Source organism: Cyclopterus lumpus, chromosome 15 (assembly GCF_009769545.1).
Source record: "Cyclopterus lumpus isolate fCycLum1 chromosome 15, fCycLum1.pri, whole genome shotgun sequence".
Taxonomy (NCBI): domain Eukaryota; kingdom Metazoa; phylum Chordata; class Actinopteri; order Perciformes; family Cyclopteridae; genus Cyclopterus; species Cyclopterus lumpus.
The window spans coordinates 9,605,418-9,616,596 of NC_046980.1; the positions used below are offsets into that span (position 1 = coordinate 9,605,418).

General features: G+C 40.9%; 1 protein-coding gene across 1 annotated transcript; it reads left to right on the plus strand.

Moving 5' to 3' along the window:
- Positions 1 to 6,216: 6,216 nt before the first annotated feature.
- Positions 6,217 to 11,158, plus strand: ppp2r2d (protein phosphatase 2, regulatory subunit B, delta). Its single transcript, XM_034551899.1, has 10 exons — positions 6,217 to 6,401; positions 6,603 to 6,677; positions 7,209 to 7,306; positions 7,450 to 7,615; positions 7,742 to 7,854; positions 7,945 to 8,122; positions 8,240 to 8,404; positions 8,647 to 8,816; positions 9,951 to 10,042; positions 10,216 to 11,158. Exons 1-10 carry the CDS (start codon positions 6,395 to 6,397, stop codon positions 10,493 to 10,495), a joined length of 1,344 nt encoding a protein of 447 aa, XP_034407790.1. The 5' UTR covers positions 6,217 to 6,394; the 3' UTR covers positions 10,496 to 11,158.
- Positions 11,159 to 11,179: the final 21 nt, after the last annotated feature.

Below are 11,179 nucleotides of genomic sequence, written 5' to 3' on the forward strand. Positions count from 1 at the left end.
ACTTAGTTTGTTTGAACATCTTTTCATCCACGACTGTACGTTTAGTGCATAGGTGAAGAGCCCAAAGAAGTCAACACAAAGCTTGTACACGATCACAATCTCTGTACTCAATAGCATCCATGAAAGTGACTTTCTCTCTCCTGAGAAACATACAAAGTTTGAGCATCTGTTCCATCATGTAGTCTTTGTTGAGAAATTAAATATTGAACTGATCTAGTGTACCATGAATGTTTCACTCACATAGTGATTAGACAGACTGGAGAGGCAAGACATTGCAGCACTTCACACTCTACTTTAATATACTGTATTGGTTGTCCCTGGCTTGAAGTGTTTTTATATTGTTGTCTTAGAAAATGGTTATAATCGTAGCTTCAATTAGACTTTACATGCATGTGGAATTCTAGCGCATACTATCACACGTGCAAATTTAAATGCACATTATGAAAATGTGTGCACAAACACGATCCTCCACTGAACACAATGAGCATTATGAGCGTGTCGTCCGGCCGATATTGCACATCAATTTAATTGAAAAACCCAAAAAATCAAATTAGAGTTTTGTTTTTATGATTCAATTATCAACTCGGTGGCATCTGTTCTTACACATTTATGTTATTGTGCACCATATAGAAGAAGTACTGATTTAAATTGGTTTTCTTGTTAAATCTGAGGATAAAGGATTTTCTTACTTCCGTTGCTCCAAATCAACAATTTTCTCAAGGGAGGACCCCTAATGATGGGTATTTTCTTCTTCCTTTTTTTTCTCTTCTTCCTCACATTAACATTTCGGATTAGATGAGCAAGCCAAGGCAACATGCAAGCAGGAGAAGAAAAAACGCTATCATCACAGAGATCATAAAAGGGTGTCGTGAGTAGTCTTTTGTCCGGGACCATAGGAGAGTTCTGTTGCTAAAGGGAAGGACAAAAGCAGAAGGCGCCACGGGTATAAGGTTCCCCTGAGCGACAATGCTGAAAGTTTCAACTTGCAGCACATGGGTGTAACTTTAACTGGAATACTGTGGATCAAAGACTCACAAACAAAATGGAAATGCTGGAGGAGTGTCTGTGCTCATGTGAAGGACAGGTTCACTAGAGAGAAAGCGGGAGAGAGCATTTATGAGACGCAGACCAGGCAATCAAGGCTAATTACTGAGAATGTGTTGGGGCGAACTCAAAGGGCAGCGTGATTCAATTAAGAAAATTGATGTGTATTATGCCTTTTTTTTGTGCTCATTTTGAAGAAAAAAAGAAAAATTACCCTAGTTACAAAAGATGTGGTCAAACAAGCTTATCAGAAATGCATGTAAATCAAACGTTAAACGATGTCGCCGCTTCGCGCACACTTAATTGAGTAGAGGATACACGGTAGACTTTTGTGAATTGCATCTTAAACATTCATTCCACACTGCCGTCTACGCTTGTCATCCTGTAAGAGAGGAAGATCACTATTCAGTTCTGCTTCTTTAAATAAGAAACACAGCCTTGGAATTTGTGGGGCTTAAGGCAACTCATCAGGTTAGATCAGTGCAATGTGGATGTGTAACCTTTACACTGCAGTTGAACCTGCACATACACGTGTTATGAAAGGTCCCTGTGGCACTCTGCTCTTCTGACATGGATTTGAAGACTTGCCACTTTATTAGCTGCTAAGCCCCCAATACTTGTTCTATATAGTGGAGGCCTATGTTATGAGCTGGGATCTCATTGTCTTGCGTTATTAGAGGAAGAGTCTGCAGCACTCTCTTGTCCCCTCGAGAGAATAGCCTGACTGTTTGAAGGGAAGCTACAAGTGCAATTTAACCCATCGTATTTACAATATGATCTGTTACAAGGACATCATTGCTGCAAGGATTCACATCTAATATTTCTCCTCAATGTGATTCTTTTCTGTTTTCATTGATTCAGGAGAGTGCTCTGTTGGATGTTCACTTGAGCCTTTAAAAAAAAAAAAAAGACTCTGAATCTGTCGAGTTAGAGTAGTCTTGGGGAGAAAATGAAAACTTAAGTGAGCTGCACTACTCGCATTCAGTATTTTCATATATATTTCACGTGAAGCTATACGGCGGTCCAAATCAAAACAATCGCTTTGTTCTCAAAGGTCAGAACAGTTAATTGATAAGTTGCGAGTGGCGACGGAGTTCTTCGTGATATCATCAACATCAGCTCAGGGAAAACAAGCAGTTTGTGATCATCACTTGTGTCAGCAGCATGCACTTAGCCTCCAAAATGGAAATTGTCGTTGGCGTTGAATAATAAGTGCCATAGTGCCATCTAGTGCACACATTTGCACACTGAACAATGACCGACCCCGTATGTAAAATGTACACTGTATCATTACGCAGGTATGGAGCCTTAACAAAGAGATACGACTGATAGGAAAATAACACAAACGAGAGGACAGTGCTCCATTTACAATGATCATCGATGTGCTTCAATGTGAGGTTTAACCACACTGAAGGACCACGCTGAAAATGTCCACTCATGGGAGGAATAAACAAGGAGACAAAGGTCTGTCTTCCAAGTCAGGTCTTTAACAACCCTCATTTGTGGAAAGCCGCGAGGATAGATCCTTCAGACGATGAGACAATGTCGAAGGCTGCGCATGCAAATTATACTCTGCCATCTAAATTACAAAGACATACACAGACCTCAAGTCATCAGGCCTCGTATCTCACTCATCGGGGCCTCCTGGCTGTTAGGTTGCCAGAGGATGCTATAGAAACAACAGAACAGAAAATAATAAGAAAGAAAAAACACATGAGCCAAAACAAGAGTCTTGAATAATTGATTGTGTTTGTCTTTGCTGTTTGTGTGTGTGTGTGTGTGTGTGTGTGTGTGTGTGTGTGTGTGTGTGTGTGTGTGTGTGTGTGTGTGTGTGAGAGAGAGAGTTAAGACTGAGGGTCTGGACAGAGCGTATGCCCCTGAGCAGAACACACACATCCACTGGCCAATGATTTGTGTTAAAAAAAAAACTGTCTGATGGACCAAATGTGGGGGGAAGGGTTTGTTTGTGTGTGCGGGGTGCAAACACATGTGTATGGGTATTTACGTGCATGCCTCAGAGTGTGAATTCAAACTGAAATAGATGGGGATAGAATCGGCATTTGATTTGTCAAAAGAGACTTGACGAGCTCTTGTTAAAATCAGGACCGATTTTGGTATTCAGGTACATGAGCACAACATGAAGTTCAGCTTTCCAAATGCTTGTTGTTAAATGGCTCAGGAATAGGTGCGTTGTGAGATGTTAAAAAGTCAATATACCTTCATTTTGTCTGTGCTGGTAATGAGCCATATTTTCTGGGGAAAATGGCTGCTTCTCCGGAGGCACCATGTCTACTGAATGTGGCCCTGATCCTGGATAAAACAGAAGGCTCACCAATCAATCTCTCCAGGTTGCCCACAGCCAGAGAAAGCAGCTGCACCACATGTTTGCCTTGCGCGATAGCGACAAGTTAACATACGGGCAGCACAGTAACCATCCACAAGCAGCCTCTAGCTGTCTTATAATGAATTCCCACAGGGATGGGGAACTATCAGAGTCAGTGGTGTTACTGGAGGCTCGGAATAAAGTCAACACCTCTCCTTATACCTGATGAAGCTACGGCACGGCAGTACACACACACACACACACACACACACACACACACACACACACACACAGCCACAGCCACAACACTGAACTTGGACTGAAAAATGTGAAAAATGGAATGTACACAACAATTAAGCTGTACTGTTTATTAAATTCCAAATTAGGCTTAAGTCAATTGTTTCTCCTTCACACTAGGATGGTGCATACAAAGAATTCATTGTGTTTTTAATAGTGTACTCTGACTCAAGGCACCTATTAAAAAAACAAATGTTACGTGTATATATCGTAAAGGCACATTTTAGAATGTAAGTAAAATTCTGAAACAATTGTTTTAATCATTTCTCAGAATTTAAAAAGCTCTGCTTAGTATATACCTAACTCTGACCCAGCCATTAGTATAGTTTATATAGAAACAACATATTATGCTTTAAAATCAAATATCGTTTGCACAGCCCCATCACACAGCTACACAATATGTGTATTCAGTCAGAGGTAGAATCTATAAAAGTACACATCCCTGCAACCCCAGTTGGTGCTGTGTGGAACTACACAGGGCAGTCAAGGATGTTTAAGAGGTTCAAGTAGTTCTTAAAATAATGATGATTTTACAAAACACTGGCGAACCATCTATTGTTAATTTACAGCGAAACATGCCCACATCTACGAACTACAAATGGGATCAATACGCCAGGAGGTGTTAAATGCTTAATGTTTCAAGACACTATTCTGCATTTTTTTTCCGCATCATTTTAGAGAACATCTGTGAAATGTATAATTCACACCACTGATTACACACATCGAAATGTCTGTTCCTTGTGAGTGTGTCACATTCTTTTTGTCATATTTCTATGCACGCTCTTTAATTTCTACAACTAGTCTTAGACCATACATTTATATGTATACAATATATGTGTGCCCTCCTCACCTCTAGGCCTCTGCTATTCTGTGCTTCTCCCCAAGGGGTGCTGTGTGAGTGATGAGAAGATTGTGGAGCTTGGGAGATGCCAGGAAGAGGTTTTGGTGAGGTCTGGTCCAGGTATTTCTGGGCGCTTCCTTGTTTGTTCACTTGCCACCTTCAGGACAATTAGCAAATGCAGCAAAACAACAAAGTTGCAAAGCCCTATGGAGATGGCAAAAAAGAGCACCCTTCTTATTCCTTACCTTATTTCTGCAGAATTAGTGTTATTGGGATGGTGTGTTTTTATCAACTGGTGTGCTAAAAACAACACCGCTCTGTTTAGTTTATTTTGTCAACTGAAATGTGACCCAGATATTACATATATTTGCACTTCATCAGCATTTGCCATTTCTTTATTTTGGGGATTTTTTGTATTATTGCACAATCAGCCCCTATGGGGTGTCCTCTTTCTCCTCCCAATTCGCGACAGCCCCAACCCTTCAGAGAGTGCTGTTTACAGAAAAAATAAGCATGAAACTAAAACTACTTCCTCAAACATCTATTTTTGTATATATTTTTTTTCACCATGATTTTGAGCATATTATGCTCACACAAATAAAGATATAAGGGGCAGACTTTTTGATGGATTCTAAGCAGAATTGGGTTGAGTGGAGTTTGAAAAGTTTGTTCCCTAATGTAATACGCACCATTTGAAGGAAACAAAACATAATGATTGATAGCATGCAATGAAAGAGCTGGTTTGACAGTCGGAATCAACACACAAAAAGTATACATATATAAATCTTTTCCACTTTGAAATTGTTGTGGGGGAAAAAAAATAACGATAGATAGATAGTATGCGTCCCCTGTGACTTCCTCAATGTAAAATAATAATGGTTTTCTGAATTTCCCTGTAACTACAGTAATAAGGTATATTGAATAAACACATCTCTACAGCCAATATGGTTACATGAATAAAGTGCTGTAGGTCAAGCCAATAATTCCAACACTGAAACTAAAATTATACTTTTGACCATTTTAACACGATTTGTGTTTGTTTTGAGTGGACTTGTTTGGTAAGTCAAGAAGTGAAATAATTGAAGGTTTGTCTGTGAAATAGGGCCCGAGAAGTACATTCAGTTTATTGTTTATAGTGATGGGCGCAAGTTACCCAACAACAATTACCTGAACCTTTCTCTTCTCGCCACTAGATGTCACCCATTGACCACACAATCCGAGCGAGGGTTCTTGTGAGGTGTACATTTTGAGTTAGGACACAGTTCATATCTAACGTCAACAACGACCTGGCGAATAAAAAAAAGTTTGATCATGAATTGTTTAATTTGTTAATGAATGTGAATTTGTTGCAAATGAACAATTATGGTACTTTTCATGCGAATCACACTCGTGAAACATATCTGGCCAAAGAAAAATACTTTAAAAAATGTTCATGTTGTTTATTCTGGCTATTTTTGGTTTATTATATTTTAGTTTGCTCCAACTTGAATCATAATACCACCATCCTGGTGTGTACATGTCACATGTCCCACTGATCACGGGACAGCTGAACTGGCTTTAACGGGATGCCTAAGCAGGTATCAATATGATCACGATATAAAGTGTAATGCATTGAAAATGAAAACAAACTGAACGCACATTTAACAACATGACGATCAGAGAGGATGGATGGAGCCAGGATGTGGCATGTGTGCATGACGTCATCTCTCCATGTACTGTGCGCCATTTTGGAAGAAAAAAAAAAAATCTCGGATAATTTCCGTGGTCTTGACAGATCTGGACCCGAGTCTTCACACTGATTGTGGATGCTATCTATTCCCCCCCGAGCAAGCCGCATTGGTTGAGCAGGTGTTGGAAGCCGTGTACAGCAAGAGCTGCTACATGAAGCAATGGCGGGTAAGCTGCTTTTGAAGGGAGAGGAAAGGACCCACCTCACTTGGTGTGATGATGGCCTGAATCTGCAACTTAGCTAGCCAACGTTAGCGCTGGCTAGCTAAGTTGTCAAAGACGGTGTCACTTGTCCGGTCATTTTTGTTCTCAGGCGAAACGCGAATCGGATACAAACTAACCACGCGGTTCTTTTTTTTCCCCTTACAGGAGTTGCAGGTGGAAATGATTTTCAGTGGTGTTTCTCTCAAGTGAAAGGAGCGATAGATGAAGATGTTGCGGAAGGTACGTGGCTAACGTTAGCTCGGCGGCTCGGGCTAAAACGATGGGTCGCTAGCTAAGAGGTGGTCCGGTGGTGGTGATGCTCTGTGGGCTTCACGTGAGATGCACGACAGCTAGAAGGTCGCCCGGTGGTCGCTGTGAGCCCGTGTGTGGATCGGCGGCACAGAAAGCCCCTTCCTCTGTAAATTGCTGTATGTCGCCAGCTAGCTGTATGCTAGGTGGCTAAGCTATTAAAGGGGAGCGACCGTGTCCGTGACGTCAATGTGCTGCGTCCATAAATTGTCGACTGACATCATTATTGTTTTCATTCATTCATACCCAGTGGATGTACAGTGTTTGCTTCGTGCATTGACAGCATGACAAAAAAAAGTCATACTGTCAATGTACCCGATGCCTTATTTTAATAAATAGTCTTCCGGCACCAGCTTTAGTGTGCAGTCTCAACAAAGCATCACGGCTGTCATCAGAACCGCTTGCCTCACCTGGAAGCTGAGCTCGTGAGTGGGATTCACTCTGTTTTCTGTCCATTTTCAGCTGACATAATCTCAACGGTTGAGTTCAACTATTCTGGAGATTTGCTTGCGACTGGAGATAAAGGAGGCAGAGTAGTGATATTTCAACATGAACAGGAGGTAAGATTAACATGGAGCGACACATGTGTAGCTTTATTGTTGATAATGCTTTTAAGGTTAGTTGCTGACTGTGTTGCAATGATAATGCATATATATATATATATTTACCTGGTGACTTTTGTTTCTGCCATGTTTGCTTTCAGTCTAAGAATCGTCCACAGCTGCGTGGGGAGTACAACGTCTATAGCACTTTTCAGAGTCACGAGCCAGAATTTGACTATTTGAAAAGTTTAGAAATTGAGGAAAAAATTAATAAAATAAGATGGCTACCCCAACAAAATGCTGCTCACTTTCTACTTTCGACAAATGGTAAGAGTTTACTTACCATTTTGATTGTTTGGCGCTATAATTTGACACTGTGACCTAACTTGATTTAATATCAGATCATTCTTCTTCACCTCTCGATTTGACAACTCTCTTCTCTGTTTTTGTCAGATAAAACTATCAAATTGTGGAAAATAAGTGAAAGAGATAAAAGAGCAGAAGGTTACAACCTGAAAGATGAAGATGGACGACTCCGAGACCCCTTTAGAATCACCTCTTTACGGGTATGTTTAGTAATATGTGAGACCTGTCTCGTTTTTGAACACAGCTTTTTTTTAAATTTTGGTTTAAAATCTTGTCTGTCGTATTTTCAGGTACCAGTACTGATGCCAATGGATCTCATGGTAGAAGCAAGCCCACGGAGGATCTTTGCAAATGCGCACACCTATCACATTAATTCCATTTCTGTAAATAGTGATCATGAAACGTACCTCTCCGCTGATGACCTAAGAATAAATCTATGGCACTTGGAAATCACAGACAGAAGTTTTAGTATCCTTTTCCTTCACCAGAAGACGTATCGTAGCTCTATTATGTGTCGGACAATAATCTGTGCATTGTATCTGAATGAAACAAAAGACTGCTAGGTCCTTAACAGTGTGTTCCCAGATATTGTAGACATCAAGCCCGCCAACATGGAGGAACTGACAGAAGTAATCACAGCTGCTGAGTGCCATCCACTCCAATGCAATGTATTTGTGTACAGCAGTAGCAAAGGCACCATCCGCCTGTGTGACATGCGAGCAGCGGCACTCTGCGATCGGCACTCAAAGTGTAAGTAGTAATGTTCAGTCAATTAATTAGTCCATCAGTGGACATTTAATTGATGAAATAAAATGCTGATAACTTATTAAGTAATTTATGAAAGAAATAGTGGGTTGTTAGTCAGTAGATATATTTACTGCTTTCTCCATTTTGTTTATTATAATGCAAAATTGTTTTGTGACTGTTTGTTGTGTTGATGAAATGCAAAGGCATGCTGGGAATCATTTTTGAATTGATCATCTTTATTACAGTCTTTGAGGAGCCAGAGGATCCAAGCAGCCGATCTTTTTTCTCTGAGATCATCTCCTCCATCTCAGACGTGAAGTTCAGTCACAGCGGACGCTATATGATGACACGTGACTACCTCTCCGTCAAAGTTTGGGACCTCAACATGGAGAACAGGCCAGTGGAGACGTATCAGGTGAATAAACGTACTTACCGTGTGACTTTAAATATAGCATTAATCCTGTGTGGGAACTAAGTAGGCCTGCAGTGTTTTAAATAGGGACGCATTGATTCGACTTTTTCAGTCCTGGTGCCTGGGTTTGGTAATCAGCCGATACTGAGAACCGGAAACTAGTGTTCAATTGATAAGCTGTCGGCCTCACTGTGTGCGAGAGACTGGGATCATTCTTTTGTGTGGAAGGCAACATCAAGCTTGACTTAAACATTGCTTTCCTATCTTTATACAATATCTTGTAACAAACAAATATATATAATTACTAAATGTATTTAAGTTATTTATAAAAATAATGGTATCTGATACCAGATTGTCTCAGTCATTGATACACGATCCAGCGTTTTAAGTCGGTGTCAGACCAATATCAGTATCGTTCTAGTTTTTAAAATGACCTTTTATTCACGTGAAAGCTTAAATCCGGCCTCGCATAAGATATTTCTTCCATAGCCGGAGAAAACATTGTCTTTTTGGGATCAAGGCCTACAAACAGTGTAATAATGATCAGCATTATGTTCTTTTGGTTGTTCATCCGTATGTCTGTCTGTAAGTACGCCCGGCCTGTCCATTCACGTGAGCGCGATATCTCGAGAACGCCTGGAGGGAATTTTCTTAACATTTTGCACAAATGTCCACCTGGACTCAATAATTAATTGATAAGAATTTGGTGCTCAAAGGTCAGTGACCCAACTCAAGAACTGATGTGCTAATTGGGGCAATGTCACAGACATTTTGGAGAGACAATGATGTAAAGTGGAACTTGACTGGTTCATAAAACGAAGAGGTGGTAATTCTAGTTTTCACAATATGTGAGGCTTTTCCCCAAAGGAAAAAAACCCAACAATTACGTGCCACTGTAAGATTACATTTTCAGTTTTGTTGAAATCTACCAATTTACAGCAAACATTTTCTTGATGCTGGTGATTTTTAAATAAGAAAAATCTAAGAAATACAAAACAGCCAGGTGTGTTTGTTTAGCCGAGCAATCCAAGGGCAGTTCTGTTCAGAAAGCTATGACTGGAATCCTTTCCCACTCAACTATCTATGCATGGCGAGGCTCAAGTGAATGTTTATGTGAAGTAATGTGTTTTGTTTCAGGTCCATGAATACCTCCGCAGTAAACTGTGCTCCTTGTATGAAAATGACTGCATCTTTGACAAGTTTGAGTGCTGCTGGAATGGCAGTGACAGGTATGTGTCCTCGCTCCTGCATAGAAAAGCATTGTTAGATGATTGTTTTGTTGTATATTATTTTATTTAGTGTTCCTGAATCATACAGTTGAAAAATCAACAACTGGGGACATTGTGTTTTGGCTTCTAGTTAATTTAGACATCTTTTTTTTTGTAATTCTCCCTCCCTGCAGTGCCATCATGACCGGATCCTACAACAACTTCTTCCGAATGTTTGACCGCAACACCAGGCGGGACATCACACTGGAGGCGTCCCGGGAGAGCAGCAAACCACGGGCTACGCTCAAGCCGCGCAAAGTGTCCACTGGTGGCAAGAGGAAGAAGGACGAGATCAGCGTGGACAGCCTGGACTTCAACAAGAAGATCCTCCACACTGCCTGGCACCCCAAAGATAACGTGATAGCTGTGGCAGCCACCAACAACTTGTACATTTTCCAGGACAAAATCAACTAGAAGATTTGGGGCTCCAGAGGATAGGGCTTTTACCGTACCTGTGTAGTTAAGCCTACGACTTGTCTATCTGTATAAGAAGAAACCGCCTCGTTGTCCTCCTGGTGAAGAATTTCGAAAGCACGTGTCTACTTTTTTTTTGCCACAGGAGGTTGATCCATAGGCCTGTTTTATTTTGAGTCTGAGCTTAGGTTGCTTTTGCCTTTGGCACCAGGGCAATCGACATGCCCCCCTGACCCAGAAATCCCAATTCGGGTCTAATTGACGGAATGGCACTCCCTAGAGGTCAAACTCTTGAACGTTGGTGTTTGTGTTGACATTTTAAGCCTTCATTTCATGATTTCACGACAGAACTATTGGAAGCCCTTAAAATGACGTCTTGTCAAAGTTGTAACATCATCTCAAAGATTTTGGGCGCTCTGAAGCACGGATTGATGGCCAATAAGCCTAACTGTAACATTCCCCCATTGGCCATGTATTCAGGCCAAACCACTGGTGGAAGTGGCCATGAATTTGGAAAGTGGACTTGTTTCTTTTCTTCCTCCCTTCCCTCCTCTTACTTTACCCCCCCCCCCTCCTCCCCCCGTCAATACGGTGACATAATTTCACTGACTGTATCTACTCAAGTACACCTTGTCATCCACATAATAAAAGAAACTAAAACTACAGATGTGTTTTTAAATTTAG

Coding starts and splice junctions, on each gene's coding strand:
- ppp2r2d (XM_034551899.1), top strand. Junction 6,678..7,208: donor AGATGAAGATGTTGCGGAAG/GTACGTGGCTAA, acceptor GTCCATTTTCAG/CTGACATAATCTCAACGGTT. Junction 10,043..10,215: donor TGCTGGAATGGCAGTGACAG/GTATGTGTCCTC, acceptor CCCTCCCTGCAG/TGCCATCATGACCGGATCCT.